Source organism: Catharus ustulatus, chromosome 4 (assembly GCF_009819885.2).
Source record: "Catharus ustulatus isolate bCatUst1 chromosome 4, bCatUst1.pri.v2, whole genome shotgun sequence".
In the NCBI taxonomy this organism is placed as follows: Eukaryota; Metazoa; Chordata; class Aves; order Passeriformes; family Turdidae; genus Catharus; species Catharus ustulatus.
In genome coordinates this window covers 8,021,716-8,042,439 of record NC_046224.1, presented here as the reverse complement: position 1 = coordinate 8,042,439, position 20,724 = coordinate 8,021,716, and the positions used below count along the sequence as shown (strand labels likewise).

General features: G+C 45.2%; 1 protein-coding gene across 1 annotated transcript in view; it reads right to left on the bottom strand.

Annotated features, from left to right (window-relative positions):
• Positions 1-19,724, bottom strand: part of ELAPOR2 (endosome-lysosome associated apoptosis and autophagy regulator family member 2) — a 92,559-nt gene extending 72,835 nt beyond the window's left edge. Inside the window, exon 1 of the mRNA XM_033058605.1 lies at positions 19,486-19,724. Coding sequence (XP_032914496.1) covers positions 19,486-19,614 — 129 coding nt within the window. The 5' untranslated portion in view covers positions 19,615-19,724. The remainder of the gene's footprint in view (positions 1-19,485) is intronic.
• Between the last annotated feature and the right edge of the window lie 1,000 nt (positions 19,725-20,724).

The following is a 20,724-nucleotide window of genomic DNA, read 5'->3' as shown; positions in this document are numbered from 1 at the left end:
CTCCACCAAAAATGGGTATTACCAGGTAGGAGCATGCATGCACACACAGGCTTGTTAATGTCCCACTATGACAGTGGTCAAGGGCTGCAGCATTCTGGGTGATGCCTCACTACTGGAAACACAGAAAACTCGGGAGCAAGGCACAGTTGTGGGCTGCTTAACTTCCAGGCAGCAAAACAGATCTCATCCTCATCCCTGACCCTATACAGTCAGAGAAGACAAAAAGCTGCAAAACCTAAACCATGCACTAACAGTAAAAAAATTCAGAGGCAGATCCCAACTTTCCTGATTGCAGTGGGACCTGGACATCCCACAGTCTGAACTGACCCTGCTGTTCTTGGAATGATGACAGCAGCTTGTGCCCACCACAGCTGGCCATGGCACAATCAGCTCCCACTCCATGGGCAAGCACCTTCCTGATGGTATCAGAGGGAGCTGGAGCAGAAGATGGCTCAGTGTGCTCCTCATGGAAAATTAACAGAGTGGCCTTGCTCCTAAGAAATGTTAGTGGCAAAACAGAAACATTATTAAACACCATTTCATCCAGCCTTACTGATTGAAAAGTTGTTAAGGCAGCAATTTAGGTTTAGTCACAAAAGGACATAATTAAAACTTCACTATGGATTCACCTAAGCACACAAAGCATTTCTCATCTGAATGTTCATTCTTGTTCGGATTATGGAGCCGAGTGCTCCTATCAGTAATTCCACCTCCTTCTTAATTTACCCAGACAGGGTCAGGATTTATATCCGACTTTGTGTAAGTCCTTTCCCTCCTCAAAGGCCATGCCAGCACGGGGGAAGGGAGGCAACACACACATCCTCATATGTCCTCAAAATAATTAGTTCAAAGACCTAGAGAATGATTCAAAAGGCAACATCCAGCAATGGGGAGAGAATGAGCCATCATTAAATCTCCAGTAGCACATCACTCAATCCTCATGCCAATATAGAAACAAACAAAAAACCAATTTCCTCTATAATTTTATTTTTATTACTTTTCCAGTAATAGAGAACAGGACCAGATTTTACCACTGCTAACTAACTCTGTTACTCTGGGAATAAAAGGCAAACACTGTGTTACCCTGCGTAGGAGGCTGAGAAACCAAGATGTCAATTTTTCTCTTTTGTAGAATTAGAGCAAGAAATTATATCAGGCCATAACACTGAGTGAAAATAACAGCTTTGACAGTCAAATTGCCCAAAGGCAGGAAAATGCTGCCCAATTCTAGAGGTGAAAACTTGAGACAAAACAGATCATAATAATTAGAGACAAAGACCTCAGGACTGTCAATATGTCTTGAAAAGCACACCTAATTAATCCCCTAATGAGGAGCTGAGAGGTACAAAGTTACTACCTATCCTCTTAGAGGTCTCAGGGAATACAAGGGCTGTTTTATGGTAAATATTCCAAGAAAAGTGTCTGAGGAAACCTTCCAGCACCTAAAGGAGATGTACAGCTGAGGTAGAGAGGGGCATTTCAAAAGGGTACATGAGAGGATGAAGGGGCAATGGTTTTAACTGAAAGAGGGCAGGTTTATATTAGATATTAAGAATAAATTCTTTACTGTGAGGATGGTGAGCTACTGGAAGTGGTTCCCCAGAGAAGCTGTGGATGCTCCTTCACTGGAAGTGTTCAAGGGCAGGTTGGATGGGGCTTGGAGAAACCTGATCTAGTGAAAGATGGAAGTTGGGACTGGATAAGCATTATACAAGCCATTCTATAATTATATGATCTTCCCAGGGAAGGGAGGTTTTTCAGTAGCCCAAACCTCAGGGATCAAGGGGTACTGGCACAAACCTCTTCTGGACAGGCAAAAACCTTGGCACAGCACCCAGGGTGGGGGGAGATGCCCTTTCCAGACAGTACAGCTGCAGCTTGAAGCCTCTCAAGCTTGTCATGACCCTTCCTGTGCTAACCAGTGCCTTGTAATCCAGCAGCATTTATTGGATTAACACAGAGAAACTTAAGGATCAGGAAAACATAAGAAGCTGCCTAGTTAGGAGACTATATAATTCAGAATCTAGTTTAGTTTGTAATATAGATGTATGTAATTATGGTGTAAAAAACCAGCACAGACAACTTCCACAAGCTGGAGGAATGGAGGGAGCCATTCCCAGCACCCATCCCCATCCCCTCCTTCTCTGCAGCCCCTGCTCCTGCCAGGACACCACCTATGGCACACAGGTATCCCCTGTCAGTGTTTCACACTTAGCAATTGCTCTTTCCAATCCCTGGGATACATCTAATGTTTTGCTAGCCCATGTGCTGATTTGCCTTCCAGGATTCTCAGCAGCAACCCTTTGTTTTTCTGATACTCATCCAGTTATAATGCTTAAACCACTCAGGGTCTTGCTCTTTCTGATCCAGAGGACCTTTCTCAAAGGTTTTGCAGTCTAAATACCACCTTGGATTTGATTATAAGGCCAGATTTTACCATTTCTGCCCTTAAATAACAGCTGCTTTGGAGCAGGTCAGCTACTCGAACACCAGCATTGTCTTTGGTGTGGGGAAAAGAAATTGCTGCAATCATTTTCTCACAGTTCTCCCTCGAAATTCTTTAAAACACTTTACCCTTTGTAAAAAGACGTCAAATGCAATAAGGCACAGTCAGGGCTCACTGGTAATAGACTTGTCAGAGGCACACTGGCTTTCTGCAGGGCAGCAGTGTGTCAGCTGGGGTCTCTGTGCACTGCAGCACCGAGCACTCACAGCCTTTCATGCTCACAAAGCTGCACAAATATCAAAAGAGACCAACAGATACTTCAGAGCCTTCCCTCTTGAAAATTAACCTCTGTGAAGATGAACTCACTGTGACTAAGCTCCCCTCACTTTCCATTTTCTCCCCTAGGAGTGTGCTGGTGCAATCCCTTGTACCTGTAAAGGAAATATTGAATTCTTTTGGGTTCACCAAGCACACGTGGAGGGTGGACTGGCACAGGCAGGATAGGTGGGATGCAGGTTGGAGAGGGCAGTGCTGGAGAAGCACCACTCAGAGAGATGAATTCCACTGAGAGAAGCCCAGCTCATTAAAATAAAAACACCAAGCAGGCTGTTGCAGAGGTGAATTCAAACTGGGGGTTGATTTAACACAAAACCTGACCATACTTTCTGAACAAGCAGAAGGAGCTGACCCTTTCAAATACTCTTTTGAAAGCTTGCTTCACACCTTAATTACCCCATAAACATTGAGGTTTCATCCCAATTGACCAGTCTTTCTTCTCAGGGAGTTTAGATTCACTCACACATGATGGAGTTAACTCCACAACCAAAGCAAAAATCCCAATGCACCCTTTTATGCCATCAGGTTTTGGGTTATGGGGTTTTTAACACTTCAGCCTTGAAACTTCACAAATTCACCTGCAAATCTCTCTTGCTTCTCAAACAGGTTTTAGAGAAGACTGATTGGAAAAATCATAATTTTCCAGTGAGCTAAATTATCTAAAACAGAAACAGGTTAAAGAGAAAACCAAAGTAAAGAACAGGATGATAAAGGGTGCTGATACATAAGTTTATCTTCATTGTTCTGATGATATTGAGTCATCTAGTCTTTTAATCACCCACCAGTAATATTTGGACAAGTTAAATCCAGTTCCACAAAGTGAGTATTTTTCCATTAACTGCAATGAGCTTTCTATGAGTTTTTATAATTTTCCTCTGATTTTTACAGCCAAATAAATGTAGTTTGTCAAACTGAGAATTACTTTTATTATCACCAATCTATGCATGACACTCTAATATTCATGACATGAAAATATTAAAACTTAAAATTTATACATGAAGGGTTGTTTTTTGTTATTTTCTTTTATTACATACATTTAAATGCACAAGTAATCATATTTTAAATTTAATAGATGCACACAACTTGCTACATGGCTAAACTTTTTCAGTGATACTTTCAACTAGACGTGGTGATTTTACACAATCCTACAGATATTCACCTCACTGCCTTGTATCACTTTGCTTTCACACAGCAAGGATCAGAATTTTCAGGAGGTTCAGGTTTTACAATGGTTTTCCTGAGGTTCTCTCTTCCAAAACAGGAATCCCTATTTCAATAGTCAACAAAAGCACTCAAGAATAATACTTTTTTCATTTGTTCTTGTTTGTGTCAAGAGGTTTTCAGGTCACTGCAGGTGCAGGTTTGTGGTGGAGAACAGGGTCACAGTGGTGCAGGGCACACCTTGACAAAAACCCAAAAGACCAATCCCTAAAACATTTTGCTGAAGCAGGTTCTCAGGGCTTAAATCTGTAGTTATTGAAGCCAACTAGACTCAAAGATCCTGAATTAACAGAAATGTGAGGCTTAAAGAAAAACTGTCAGGTTTAATGGTAATATTCACATTCTCATGAAGGTTCATCAAACTAGAATTAATGGGCTACAGCTTTTTAACTGTCAGTAGTGAGCAGTTGCCTTGTTAGCTACTGGAAATATATCCCTTATACACTCTTAAAAAAGGCAAAGAGAGGTGCAGTGTGTTGCAGCAACCTCTCCTTAGGGGTAGAAAGAGCCAAGACACAGACTCTCATTCAACAACATGAAAAGGGTCCTGGTTCATTCTTCTTTACAGATTATTCATCCTGACTGACTGCAGCAAGCCCTGCTGTAGGGTCCAGCTGCAGTCTGAGTGCTGGCTGTTTCCTGCTGGGCTGTGGCTGCAAGCATTGGTTTGCAGACTCTGAACTCAGCTTTCACCCAGCTCAGCTCTGACTCCACCAGACCCAGAGTGGCCTCACAGCAGATCTTTTACAGCACCAACTCTCTTCCTTGTTTCATTCTTTGTGTCTCCCTGGATCGTTCCTCTTTCCTCAGGGCTCCTCTACCTCCAAAATCCCCCCAGCTCTCCAACCCACCCCTTTTATCACACTTACCTGTATTGGTCAGAGCTGTGAGCCATTGAGGGCAAGGCTGCTCCTCTTTGGTAATTAGTACAGCTGTGACTTACCAGGGCCAAGGTCAGCTGCAATCTCCTCCTCTACACCTACATAGTGCCCCAAACTTGATTTTCCCTCCCCCACCGCCATAAATTTCTACCTACAGAACTGTATAGGAGAAAGCTCACTAAATCCTCTGTTTTGTCATTTGGTATTCACCAGTCAGAGCACAGAGCAAACCAATGTGCTGCAGAGGGGACAATGACACACTGACCCCACGAGTGCCACCGTGCAGGACAGACGGACAGTCCCCAGCTGGCTGGGTGCACCTCCCTGCCACACAAACAGAGCAGTGCAGACAGGCTGGCAGAGAACTGTTTGCACAGGGTCACTTCCATACACATAAACCCAGCTCTTCTCCTCAGGAAGGTAAATATTGGTGCCTATTATTCACAAACACCAAGCACACAGCACGCCTCACGCTGCGTGCATAAGGACACCAGATAAGCCGCCCCCGTGCTGTATCTCACATCCACACACCCTGGCACTGTGCAATCAGCCAAAATGTTCTCCTAGAACAAGATTCATCTTTCACTACCAATATGGTGAAGCTTTTTATTCAGAGCTACTCTGTTATTACAGTCGAACAGGCCTGACAGTATCGAAGTTGATCACAGTTCTAATTATAACTTTTAATATGCTGGATTTTATTCATTCCTCCTCCTTTTCAACCTTGATGTTTTATTCCCAGCTATTCAGGGCTTAAGACTCATAAATGAAAAGAGAAGCTTTTGGTTTTTTGAGTAGGGATGTTGCTGACTGTTACCTATTCAGAAGGCAATCTGCATAGAAAGGGTTCAGGGTATAACCATTTAATAGCTCAGAAGCAAATCCCAAGAAGGCAATTACCTAAGGTACCTGCAGCATCCCAAGTGGCTCTAATTAGCCACTGCAAAAAATTGCTGAGCTTTAGTTTGTGAAGGATTCAAGGTCATTGAGGCCAGGTTGGGAGGGGACCCTGAGCAACCTGGTCTAATGAAAGGAGTCCAGATGATCTTTAAGGTCCCTGCCAACCCAAACCTTTTGTGACTCAATGTTCAGGAGGTCCCAGACCTGAGTTGGACAGCAAGCAGATGAGCCAGCTGCTCCAAGGTGAGCAAGCAGACCCAGGCAGGCTCCACTCTACAGATGTATAAGCTTTCTCCAGGTTTACCTTGGGCACTGAGTTTTCTATCTCCCAAGACAACTTTTTCCTTTTTATTTCTGCTCCTTGTTCTCCTTTCTGAACACCAACAGAAACATTCTCCTAAATTTCACCACTTCCTGAAGCACCAGCCAAATGAACTCACTTCTTTTCATGCCTGGTCATGACCTCTCTTTACCAGATTCAAGACAAGATGATAAACTGGGACCCCTTTTTATAATCTCAAAATAAAGGACATGGGCAAGCCCTCACTTTGGGTGCTCCCGAGATTTATAGAATTCACAAACTAGAACTACATCAGATATAAAACAGCTGAGTGGGACAAAATAACTTACCTCAGATGAGGACCTGAGCTGATAACTTCAGTGAGGAAATTATATCCATGTACTTGAGAAAAATGAGCCAGATGGAGCAAATGTCAAGGCAAATACTATAGCATATGTATCTACAAGGCTCCTCCAAGCTGAGTGAACAATTTAGCTCAACATTAATATTTTTGGGCATGTGCAAGTGCAGCCAGGACTTGTGCCTCTCCTGTATGGCCACATCCTCACTGAGCCTCTGCTCTGAGCCACGTTTAACTCCTGCAGCGACAGTGTCCACAGGGAAAAGGCATCCCCATGATTCAGTGCACTGCTGCCAAACTCTCATCCTCACAGGGCTCCCAGGGGGTTCGTGTAGAGGAGGATAAAGGTAACAATATTTTACAAGTTGCCAACTTCAATCCTGTGAGGACCTGAACTATGGCCAGATTTAATCATCTGAGGAATCAACATGGCCCATTTCATTGCAGTTCCCCTCCAGCAGCAGTCCCACAGCATCATCCTGTCCAATCTGCTACACAAATTCCATTTTAAAAAGCATGAGAGGACATCATTAGTTAGTCTTAAAATGCCTGCAGAATGTATACAGAAAAAATATTTCTATGAAAACCCACAAAAGAACATGAAATGAGCACCAAACTAACTTAACATTTAAATATTTTTTTAAATTCAATATGCTTTTTTTCAACACTGCACCTAAAGCAAAATCCTCAACTTACTGGAGGCAAAAGATTTAAATTCAATAATGTATCTCAGTTATGTCAGACAATTGACTCTGTAATACACAGAATTCCCTGACTTTGATCCAGGATGGTATTTAACTTCAACTTCATCTTAAATAAGGCATTCATTTTCAAACTTCAGAGGAATAATTCATATGCTTAAAAGCAGGCACATGGATGAGCATTTTGCAAAGCTTCCATTCCTGTCCCTCTGCTGTTGGTTATCATTTTCCATTAGGTGTAAGAATTTTTCATAGCAGGCACCAGAAAACCATTAGAAAAGGAACAACACAGTTATTAGAGGGAAGCCTGGGTGATGCTCACTCATCTGATCCTGTATCATTTTTCTGCCCTGTCACCTCCTCTACAATTTCCCACCAAATACACATTTTCCTTTCTCTTGAGAGGTGTTGCTGTATGAAAGAACACCCTTAGGTGCTTGGTCTGCCCTGGGCAGGGTGTGACAATCCATCCCTCACCCCCTCATCACTAGTGACCCACATCTGGGTGCTCCTGGGCTGTTCTCCCTCTCTCCACAGGGATGGATGAGTCTGCCTCACTTCTGGGCTCAGCTTTTTGGGCTTCAGACTTTGACTTCCTCAGGGGATGAATTCTAGGTATGGCCAGGGAGAGGATCAGTGAAATAAACCTTCAGTGTGGAGGGAATGTTACCCCTATCCAAAAACTCCTCTACCAACCCTCTCCTCTCAAAGGAAGAGCTGCAAGTAATGGACACTTTTGTGTCAAAACAAGTGATTTGCACTCAAACTCACATTGATAGAAAACATGTTTATAGGCAGGACTTTGTTCCACTTCTATACAATATTACTTCTTATATTACACCAATATATAATATTGCATTTATATGTAATGCTGTGAAGTAAGCATTTTGAAAATGAAGAAAAGGGGTGCTTCTTTTGCCAAACCTAATTAATCATAGTGGGGAAGTAAAAATAAAAATAACTTCATTGACTTTAGGCTTTGCCAAAGCTGCATTTACTTATATGAAGATTATTACCAGGTTCTGCATTTTACAAATACAAAATTTACCCAGGAGTCTTCTCTGTGGAAGAAAATACGGCAAAACCAAAACCCACCAGGCTACAGAAAGACTGAACTGTTTCCTTCTCCCATTCATTGTTTTTCTGTGGATATTTTGCTGCCAATATCATTCAGCATTTTACTTGTTTGCTGACCAGATGGTTGAGTATTTTCAAACAGGGGAAAAAAAATAAAACAACAACTCCATAGCAAATAAGACTTTTTTTTTTTTTTTTTTTTTACAATTTTTAACTGAATTTTTGTCAATCTTCAAGTTTGGAAATGCTACTCTTTTTTTTATTAATATTCCATTTTGAGGGAAAAAAAGAAGACAGAATAGAGGCTGATGACATCTCTAACACTGGAGGGACATCCTGCTTGGGAGGTTTAGCTTGGGAATCTCTGCCTAACTTGGAACCACTTGTCCCAGGGTAGGACCAGCCCTTTGTGAGCACTTAAGTGCCTTATGTGAAATAACCCTGTTCACTGAGCAAAGCAATATCCTAAATCACAGCCTGACAAGAAAAATATGTAACACTGTACACTTATGAGCAAGCCTCATCCAGTATTGCCCTCCTGGGCTGTCTCCAAGCCCACAGAGTCCATTTCCACTGCAAGAATAACTAATAAATAAAACCAAGGAGAAACTAGCAGCCCAAGGCAGCCTGAGCAAAGTAAACAGTGGAGAAAACACATCTTAGATTTTACTTGGCCATCAGCTGCATTCAGCTTCTGGACTCTTTTCTGGGTCTGTGCTGCTGACTCTGGTTAAAATGATCTCCAGTTGCAGGGTCTATACAAGCCCTGCTCAGTGCACAATTCTCCCGAAGTCCAGATTTACCCATAGGGCTAAGGAAGCTTAGGCAGCTACAAATCCAAATTTGTTAGCATTTCTAGCAGCTAGAGAGTGCCTGCAGCTGCAAGATTCCTTCTTGTATCCAACCAAGGTCTGGTGAGAGATGAGCCTGGCATGACAGCAGTAGGGAGAGCTTTGTCCATGGCTCCATTAAACCCTTTTCCAGGGGCAGGGTAATGTGTTATCACAAGGGCTGCATCAGTCAGATCAATCAGCAGCAGCTCATCAGCCCACACACTGGGGGAAAGGCAGCAGGGGGAGATCAAGGTTTTGCTCAGGCACAGTTCCTCAGCTGTGCCTTGCTCCTGATTGTGCCTGTGAGATCTGACCCAGTCTAGGACACAAAGAAAGAAATGCATTCATAGCTGGCTTACCTGCCTGGGCAATGCAGCCAGCCTGTAACCACGCACATGGGGAGCCAGAAAAAATCCTTCAGCTGCCCTTTTGCAGTGGGAAATTAAATACAGATACAAGGTCTAGCCCATTTGACAAGTTACAGACAGATAGACAGACAGACACAGGTAGATCCTGCATGTATAATTCAGAAATTTACCCTGGCATTAGCCTGATGCTGATTATCCCCTGAATAGGAAGGCACTGTGCTGTGTGATAATGCACCTTTGGTAGGAAGCTGCTACAAGGCAAAGCAATAAAAACTCTTGGCTCACAAACAGCTCTCCAGAACTAAGGACCAAGACTGTGCCCCTGCTGTGCTTCCCTTCTAATTCAGCAGTTCAGAGGCAAAGATTTAGATCCCTTCCCCAGTATAATTAGGTCACTGCAGAGACCTAGCTGCACTGTGATGTCCCAGCCTTATCAAAACACCCTCACCCCTGCAGCTCAGAGAGTGCTGCTAAGTGACCTTGAAGCTTGTGAAACAGCTAATGCAATTCTCAGTGAGGACTGATTCCACTGATGGCTTCTTGTTTTACTTCAGGTAACTAAAGGCTGAGCATCTACCTGGCAAAAGCCAGCATTCCTCTGTAGCCAGTGGAAGAAAACGGGCACATTCAGCAGAAACATCCCTTTCAGGATGATAAATATTAATCTTGAGGGGTGATTGTTTCTGCCAGATACTTAGATTAAGCTAGGTGCCTAACTTGTACAAGTAAAAGCAAGGTGAATTCTTTTGTGGTTGAAGTGCTGGTTCTGCCCTGTGTTACTTCCACACCATCAGGATGTCATGCTTGGACTGTGCATGGATCACTGCAGCAAGATCTCTTCACACTGATTTTCTGCTGTCCTGAAGAACCTTGAGGGTGCTATGTGCTTTCCTAACACATAATAAGTACCCAGTTATCACCATCCCATGACAAAGCTGCCTCACCCTGCCTAACTGCAGGATTCCTGTGGAGTTCACCCACAGCTTCTGCTGCAGTGTCCCATGCTGTGCCAGCTGCCTTGGGCAAATCCATGCCAGGCAGCACACTGACAGCTCAGGGACCAGAGCTCTTTGGGTCTTCAGCAGGCTAGAGACTGCCTATGAGAGCAGGTCATTGCCCCAGTAATTTATTTTTATTTCTAGCATGTGTGGTGCCCAATGAGGCACTACTGGGTCTTCCCATCAGACCATCTACAATGTAGATGCTAAATTTAAATAATGTCAAAGTTTGTTAATCAAATTGTTACTTTCAGTAACAGTCGCATAAAGCTTCCCAAAACCTTGAGTCAAGCATCATTGCTTCCACCCCATCAAATTCATATAACCTATTTAAGTGCCACAGGACCTTAAAACACTATACAACTTAGCTCCACTTCATTTAACTTTACAGATTTTCAAAGTTCACATTTTCAACTCTTGTCTTCAATACTGAGGAGCCAACTTAACTTTTCACCTTTTTCAATGAAAGCTGTGATTCCTGCATGACCACATGATGAGGCTTTAAGGAAATCTTTTTTCCTTGTTTAGTAAAGCAGTTCAAGAGATTTGCAGGTCAGTATCACAATGGGCAATGCAGCAAACCAGCTGGTTTGTTTGGGATTTTTTTAATTTAAAAGCTGGAACTGCAAAGCAATGACTTTTCAGAGGAGCCAGCAAACATTTAAGCAGAGTTGGCTTTAAGTGTCATTGAAAATACTGCAAAACCAAAAGATACAGGAATTGATTGGTTTTGGCATTATGCCTCCTCTTACTGGGGTGAATGGGAGGGTGATCATTGATCACAGCTATTTCAGCAGCAGTTCAGGGCTCAGTGTTGAACTATTTGTGATAGCTGGTCAGTGATCCCTGAAAGGATGGCTTGACTCTAACAGGATGTGTTCCTTTGGTGCAGGATGGAGCAATGCCTCTGGATCTACTGCCTCACTGTGCAGAGGCTAATGCAGAGAACAGTGGGCTTGCAGCTAAAAAGGAGACTTCAGAGCCCTGTTGTATCCTGCATTCAACATCACACCCAGGCATTAATTGACAGTCATGCAGTCAGATCTTCTGGAAGAGGAGAGAGCTGGCCTGGGTTCAGCTGTTATTGGAGCAGCTCTAGGGGAGAGCCACTCTCCTACTAATCAGGACACTTGACATTCATCACAGGGAACACAAGCTGCTCATCAGCAGGTCTGCAGGGCAGGTGCTTGTGAGGAAGGTGCAGCACGATAAGCTGAATCATTTCCCACTCCAGTTCTATCGTGCAGCCTTTCCCCAGCATCCCTGAGATGAATATCAGCTCATAGTCCCTCCATGCAAGCACGAATCCTGCCATAAAGAAGTCTGGTTATGGGCCCTCGTTCTTTGCTTTCAAGAGAAATCTGAATCTTTAAAAAATTGGATTAAATAAGAACAAACAAAAGAGAGAAGAAAATAACTGTCTTGGGAACTCTTTCTTTTCTTCATTTGCTTCAGGGAACCACAGAGCTGGAGATAAAAAGCAGCTTACCAGAAACAAGCAGCATTTGATCAGCACTGTTGACCTGCCAGCAGGAGGGAGCCATGGATATAAAAGCCTGGGGAAAACCAGCAGTCATCCATTTCTGCTCTACATCTCTCCAAAGACACAGCACCACCCCTTGTATGTATAGAACACAACCAGCCCGTGTGAAGGTCTCCCTTTATGAAACCTCAGAGAGCAAGTACAAAACCAGAAGGATTTCATACACCACAGGAAACACCATGGGAAATGAACACTCTGAGGTGGAAATCACCTCTTCCCTTCAGACTGCTGCTAGCAGTCACCACCTTGTGCACTGCAGTTTTCTGTGACAGTACAATCAGTTTACATACTGCTTTCTCTACTGTTCAATGTGTACTGTAGTTTATCAAGCCAGCAGCAATTATGTTAATGGCATCTTCAGGTTCTGTACTCCCCATCGCTCCTCCCTCTGCCATGGTTACCTAATGCATTTGAATTTTCTGACCATATGCATTGCATCAAAAACACCTCTAAGCAAGTTCAGGTCACTTCCACCCTCAGAGGGAAAGTTCACCCTCTCCCTAAAGCAGGGTTTTTTCATCAAATTGGATTATAAGATTAGCACTAGTAACCCACATTGGTAATTATCATCTGGAAAACAGCTCTTTTGGCTGGGTCTACCCTGCTGACTAGAAGAGGGCCAGGCATCTGCCCACATTCATGGACTGGCTCCTCTTGTTTACAGGAATTTCTTCTCCTGATATTTCTGTTTTTGGCAGGGTGGACAGAGACTTTTAACCAATCCCAAACACCCTGAGCCACTTTCCTGAGGATTATCCCTGGAAAATATTTGTAGCTCTAAGGTGGAACAAAATCTAACCAAATGAAAATTGAGCTAGCCAGCATTTTCACCACCAGATAACAGCTCCTATCACTTTTTGTAGCTACTTTCCAATAGTCTTCAAGTATCACCATAAATCACCTCTGTTGTGTGTTGCATTTCTTGACCACAAAACACTAACAGGTAAGAGAGGTTAATCCCATATCAACGGGATGAGTGATTTGTCTTCTCTCTGTAGCAGTAAAAACCTCAATGTCAAAGAAATTTTCTAGTTGGAAATACACTGTCATCTGGAATTATTAGTTTTTTTCATTGAAATATGTCTTGCAGCAAGCAAACACCTTTCCTTGCAGGGGCAGCACTTGCATCTCTTAAAGCACAACAGAAAGCAACAATCACATTCTTTCACACCTTTAACACACAGCTCTCATTTTCTTCTTCCTACACCAGGAAAAACAATCTGCTTGCCATTATCTCAGTGTAAATCCAGGCTAGCTGTACCCCACCAAAATTTTATGTTCTAGAAATAAACAAAACCAGACTTGTGCCCTTGAGTAGGTCCCAAAGCCTCCTGTACCACTTCTATCACTCCAGAACCTAAATACTGAGTCATCCCTGCCACTCTCCCAGCTAAACCATCACCCTTTTCTCTTGGCTTTTTAATTTATTTTTTTCTTTTCCTTTTGGCAGGTGAGTTTGCAGCCAAATCATCATTAGTTCTGACTCAGCACAACGACAGGATCATCAGCACCAACACAAAGCTCAGCTGCACATGTTGTCCTAGATCATCTTAAATCAGCTCTGAGCCCATGTCCCAAGTGCACAGCGATTACTGTCTGGCACTATTTATCAAGGAGAGTATCACAATGCTTGTGAAACAAGGTCATTATGAGACTTAGATAATGTTTTGTAATCAAAAGGAGTTTGTTTGTTTGTTTGCTTTAAAAGATGGTTGTTAGAATAAATTAAAAAAGGGAAAAAAAGAAAAAGAAAAAAAAGGAAAAGAAAAAGATAAAAAAAACACAAAGAGTTTATCCATTTCTCTTCTTCAAAACCAGAGATTTTTGTTTTCAAGAGACTGAAAACCAAAATGTTCCCAGTACCAGCAATCCAAATCTAAACCCATTTTCAGGTCCAGGGTAAGACCTAAGGTATTACCAAGGGGTAGTGAGTGGGACACTTTTCCAAGTAGGAGTAAGAAGATATGGCCATGCTGGATAACAACACAGGACCTTCACAGCAGCAGCCCCTAGGAAAACCTTGGCACCATCTGGGAGATATGTGGGGCCTGTTCCCAAACACTGTTTCTTTCCTATCTCGAGTATGAGGCATTCAAGGCTACTTTTCTTTTTACCAGCCCTTATCTGTTCTTCTCTAATTTTGTTTTTTTACTTAGTTGGTGCTTACCAATTCCTTCAGCAGCAACCTAGCATATGACACAGGGAAGCCTGCAGTGGTGGCATCCCCCTGCTGCCCACAGCCCTGCAGGTCTGAGAGCCCCTGGCTCTGCCCCACGGTCCTTGCATCAGTGGGAGCCCTGCCAACACCTTCACTGAGCACAGGGTCAGGCTCATGGAAAATCCCTTCAAGTGATTCCAGCATTTCTGACCCAGGTCATCACCTGGCATAAAGCAACACACAGTACTGCCAAAGCCTTCCCAAACAGCACCTGGTGGAAAACACAGCCTGGGTGAGGCAGCTGACAGCCCAAATCCCTGTAAAAACCCCTCCTGGCCACTGGCTGGCTGTCCTGACTCTGTGGTGCATGGATGTGGCAGGAATCCCAGCACAGCTCCCATTCTCACTCAACTCAACCTATGAAGAAAAAGAGAAAATAAAATCATGGCCTTCTTTATGAATGATAAATCTCACCCCGAATGATCCAGTGATATTTGATGGTGAGAGAAATGCAATCTTGTGTTGGTTTAATGGCTACTACTCTTTTGAGTTTATGGTCTGTTGCAGCAGTTTCCACTATGACAAATTCTCTTATCCTTGAACCATTACAACCATGGCTCACTATCCAGTTTTTATGCCAGCATCTGTCTTCCTCTCCAGGTTTTCATTCCTGAACCCTCACCAGTCTCTCCTGTGCTTCCCCCACCCTGGTTGCTCATGTGCTTTCTGCTGTGTACCTGTGTTTCAGCATCTGTCTCCTCACCTTTTGTGCACATGTTTCCACTCCATCGACTTCATTGTCAGCAGTCCTGTAGCCTGTTTCTTGCTCCTCTTTATGACCCTTCATCACCATGGAAAATGGAAGCTGCACATTTCTCTTTCCCCCCCAAACTCCATGTAGCAAGTTGTGAAATAAATAAAATGGTCTGTGTAGGAATTTTTCCCCAGCCTCTTCTGCTGACTATGAATCATTCATAGATTAAGTGTCTAATATCTTTCAAGGTGGTTAGAAATTAGGAATACAACATTTGGATCACCACAGCAGCTGGTATAGGTAGCACCTACTCTGTTGCCAAAACAGCAAATACAGATGCTTCAGAGAAAGGAACAAGGGTACCAATAAGGGGCAGCAAGGAAACCAACTTAGGAGAATTCCTTCCTAAATGAGCTAATCTCTATAGAGATTTTAAAGCAAACAGATACTAAATTAATCTCACAGATCAAATAGTTGTATTTGATCAAACCAATGATTGTTTATGGTTACATAAAAATAAGAAATTATTACTTTTTAACAATAAAAACATTTATCCTTTCAAGTGCACAAAAATCTTTTTTATTTCTATCTTATAGATTTGCATCTCATTAATTTTCTCTACCCCATAAATTAATGCATGTTCTTTTTCTTGCTCTGTCAAGTTACTCCCTCCTTACCTAGCCAGCCCCACCCTCCGCAGTGATCACCGTGTGCTCATTAACCAGCTGTAGAACAAACACAGCCTTCACGGTTCCTGAGTACTAATGATAGGGCACAAAACCACTCTGACAGGTTTTATTCTTTTCTTTTTCTTTTAATCACCCACCCAAATTGTTTCACCATCAGCACATGTGCTCAATGACTCCAAACCTCTTCCCAAGCAGGAACAGTTAATTCCTTTAAAACACAAGTGTTTCAGATATTCATATTCCTGCCAGCAGACATCCCTGTTACTCCTGCCATGTGTACTTGGTGGCAGGGATGCTGGCTTACATAACACCTTTCCAAGACTGCACAGCCCCTCTTTATCCTTTACATGCAAAGACAGAATTCCACATTGCTTCCCACTCTGTTTAGCTCTGCTAGTACCCTGATTTAACATACTAATATACTTAAAATAGTTCACACTTAGCTCAGACATACTCCATTTTTTAACCATTTCTCATAATGAGCACTGGCACTATTTCAGCACACCAAATACACCTTACCTGACCTAAGTTCAAGTTTGTGCTTCCCCTTTATTCTTAAGACTTCTTTGCCTTTGTCTTGCAAGTGATTTTAAAAAAGACACCTTCATTTTCCAATAACATTTCTTACATTGTTTTTGTCTTCCACAAGCATTCTAGCAGACTAGTACAAAAATACATTCTCTTGAAGAAACCATTTAGCATTACCCTTTAATTTAACTGTCTACTGAAACAGCAGGTAAACCATGTAATGTATCAGAATCACATTTATTATCAGTGTCAAAGGCATGTCTCAATCTGCATAATAACTGAGAGTCGAACAGGAGTATGAAGGAAAACATCTTTGCCAGCAGGATACTCTGTATCTCTCTTTGAAAGCAATTTGGCTTGAATGGGAATTAAGAGAAGAGTCACTTGGTGAGTTCAATTTTTTTATTATTATTGCAAAAACAACCCAGGGAAAGAAAAAATAAAATTAAGAAAGACCCATTTAGGCTGAGTACCAGAGGTCCTAAAAGCAGAATCTGCTCAGATTTGGGTGAATCTCTAAGGGGAAGCTGAAGAAGACCTATTCAGTTGAAAAGTTTAGAAAAGAAAAACTACCAAACACTGGAACATAAGATGTAACAACAATTGTCCCTGCCTCAGCAGGGGGACTGGCATGAATATCTCATTATTTCCAACACAACAGCTTAATGTGTATTTAATGGCAGTGAAAAGCATGGGTGTCATCAATTCCACTCAGTCATAATTTATGCAACACATGAAATATTTGCATGAGTACCCTGATCATCATTGGCACAGCAGAAAGAATTCACCAAGCACTTCTGCTTCTGCCACTGTCCTAATTCGAGCTGTGCCACCAGAGGCACAGGGTAAGTGAAGAATCTCCCCAGGTTGTGTACCCCAGCCATCCAAGCTGACCCTGCCTCCATCTCTTAGGGATGCACAAACCACCTTCAGATTTGCTGCTGGCATTGGAGAGCTCAGGGAGGGCTCACAATGTGAATGACCATCACAGCCTGGACTGAACACTGCTGTGCCAGAAGTTTATGGCTGTATCAATTTACTCTAAAAACTCACAGGAACATTCATTCAAGCTGCTTGTACCTTTGGTTTGCAGTACAAACACACCCCTCCTAAATCCAGTGTGCTGAGCTTCTACAGTCCCTGACGAATTAAGTCAATGACAAAAAGGTTTCTGGAAAGTGACTTTGCTAGACATTATTATTTTACTATCTATGTAATCAGAGCACCAAGGAGCCTCAGGCACAGCCAGAGATCCCACTGCTCCAAATGTTGTGCCAGCACAAAAATCTCACAAACCAGCAGATATCTGTATTTGTCATAAGTGAGGGAACAAAAGAACAAGTTGTCAAGGAAGGAGTGGGGAAAGTGCTGCTAAAGAAGGATCCCCTATAGACTGAAAATGAACTACCTGTCAGTACATTAAGCCTTGTGCTTCTCAGACCTTCTGGGTATAAAACAAAAGACGTTTACCAAGTTTTTAAAGGACTGCAATACCCTCTGACAGGCTGTGCTTTCTTATGGTACAACTTCTGAGTGTGCACAAATCAGAGTCAATCTCATCGGGAGCTGATGTGTTTTTAATGGCAATATACACAGGTCACTCCAATCGGACTTAATTAGGGCAAATGGCAACAATTTGAGACAAAACTATTAACTTCTGTTCTTCCCTTTTGTAAAGCAGTTCATCTGCTATCCTGGCTCTTTGTAAGCTCCTTTTTTTTCTCCTCTCTGTCTCCATCCAGACACGTTTGTAATTACATTTCCTGGGATGCACACTTTCATGGCTGCACACATCCTAGCACAAGTAACACACAGCTTTTTATCCATGTGGGAGAGGGCTGTCTCTGTTTCACAGAGCATTCAAATCAAGTAAAACAACGTTGTTAGCCTCTCTGAAAGGAAAGCAAAAGCACACAGGTCCAGATCCAAAGGGGTACAGGAATGGGGCTCCAGAGAGAATTTGCACACCTAAAGCCCAATGCAAGATGCTCAAAATACCAACTCTACATTTTGGTACCCCTGCACAGGTTCAGCTCCCACCTTTAACCATCTGCAGAGGTTCATTTTTTTGAAGCAAAGACTTTAGGATAAAAACAGCTCTAAAAGTACCTGTTTCCCTTCACTAGATGAATAGGTAGATAGGTAATTTAAAGCAGGTGGCAGCATAAATTCCTCTCTCTGAAAATGACTAACATTTAGGAAAAACATGCCCTAAGAATGATCAACATTTAGGAGAAACATGCCCAAAACAGACACTGATTTGCCAGACATCACCTCTCCCTACTGCAAGATTTCCCACGCTAGACTAGCACTGAGCTCTGCTACTTGGAAGACAACAAGGAAATTTCACAGGCAAAGAGAGAATATTCCCCAGGTTAGAAATGCTCTCTTTCATCATGGGAAGGAGGCATAGTCTGCAGCCCCAGCCCACACTGCAATAGCCTCCAAGCATGGGTCAGGACCCTTCACCAGCTCCCACCTGGCTGCAGTCACCCAACACTCCGAGAATGCACACATTAGTTCTTGCTAAACGTGCACCTGCAGGAGGCAAAGCGGGGAAGCGGTGGTGGCAGAGCATCCTCGGATAGGAGGGGGTTACAAGGAAGGGGTCTGGCTGTTGTTAACCCACTTAGAGGTTTCTGTTTGCCCGAGCAGAGCTCCGGTCACCTAGAGCAGTCTGGGATGGTGATACCCGCCTCCTGGTTTATAACACAGGAAAGACCCACTTGCTCTTCAAGAGAGGATTTCCCTGCGTGTAGAAGTGAGGCTGGAACCCCTAGAAAAGAGCTTCATGGAGCCCAGGTCCCTTCCCCGGCAACCCTCAGGGGCCAGCCGGGGCTGCGCATCCCTGTCCGGCGGCTCAGCCCCCGCATCCCGCTCACGGTGCGGAGCGTCCCCGCTCCGAGCACACCGACCCCTCCAGGCTCGGGCTCCTGCAGCAGCAGAGAGCCACAAAGTTTCTCTGTCCGTGTCACACGCCCGGCTCAGCCCCGGACACACCGAGCTGACCCCGGGAGGGCGGGACAGCTCCACACACCATCCCTCCCTCACTCTCCACCTTTGCGCTGCTTCAACACGGCGTTTAGAACAACAGCGAGGCGGGCCGAGCTCCCTTCGTTTGGAGGGGGACTGGACACTGTCCCTGCACCGAAGGGAGCAGCGATCCCCACGGGCAGGGCGAGGGGGGAGCGCGGTTCGTGACCGACGGCCAAGGGAGCCGCTCTGCCCGGGGGGGGGCTCGGCCGGACGGGGGGACCTTCCCCGGGCTGTGACCCCTCTGCCATCCCACGGACAGCTCCGGGGAGCCAGCAGCACCCCCTCGCTGGGATGTCACCCTCCTCCCGAGCCGGTGCATCCCCCCACCCGCCCTTAGGGATGGGGAACCCCCAAAGAGGAGGAGGAGAATCTCACCTCTTGGCAGGGCGGCAGCTGCAGGGCGGCCGCCTGCCAGCCCAGCAGCCAGCAGCACACCCAGGCGCTGCCCGGGTACCCCCGCTCCGCTCCGGCCCGCCGCATCCTCAGCATCCTCAGCAGCATCATCCTCCTCCTCCCCCGGCGCGCACCCCTTCCCGGGGGCGGGGGTGCTGTGGGATCACCGCCCCCTGCTCCTGCCCGAGCCCTCCGAGCGCCGGCCGCGGGCTGCCGCTGGCCCTGCGCCCCGCCTGCAGCCGGGCATAACCCCGGGGCTGTCGGACACAGCGGCCCCGCCGGCCCGGCAGCCGGCACCGCCAGAGCCGGGAGGAGGGGCGGCAGCGGGGGAGGAGGAGGAGCGGCAGCGGGAGGAAGGCTGGCAGCGCAGGCGCACGCTGCCGAGGCTGGTCCAGCCCCGGCGCGGCGAAGGGAGAGCGGAGCATCCTCCGGCTGCATCGCACCAGCCCCAAACCTCCGCGGCCCCGCCGGGGAGCAGGGCAGCACCCCCCGCATGGAACCTCTGGTTTCCAAAGGCTCCGGGATAGCAGCGGCACTGCGGGATGAACACCCCCCTCGCCCGGCCCTGCCGTGGGATGCTGGCCTGCATCCATCCCCGCCGGCTCCCGGCCGACTGCTGCCACCCCCATCCTGTCCATGCAGCGCAGGCGGGGTGCTGCACCCATCTCCCCGCTCCTCGGACGCTCAGATGCCCCTGTCCCCCCTCCAGGCAGGATCTCGCCATGCCCCGTGTCCCTCCTCCAGGCAGGATCTCGCCATGCCCGTGTCCCCTCTCCAGGCAGGATCTCTCCAGGCTGGATGTGCGCTGGACCGTTCAGCTCATGGCCAGAGCAGGGCAGCGACCTGCTCGGTCAGATGGGAAAGCAGCTTATTCGTGGCCTGACCCAAATTACTCTTATCCCCTAGAATTATGCACATTTCTCCCTCTGTGGTTGCCTTTCAGTCCGAATTTTGTCTCCTGTTCCACAGCAATGTCCAACTACTCATTCCTAAAGAAGTGTGCGGCTGCCTCAGGCACCGATCGTGCTCTGCCTCCCTGGCATCTCTGGGGTTGGTCCTGCTCACTTCCCTGCACACTTCCCTGCTCCCTCCTGGGTCCTGCTTTCTGCCTTCTCTTATCTAACTAGCAAACCCCAGCACAGGGCTTCCCACGGCTAGCACAAGATGTTCCAGTCCTTATTGATCCACTTTTCAGGCTCCAATACATAGCCCTTTCTTTTC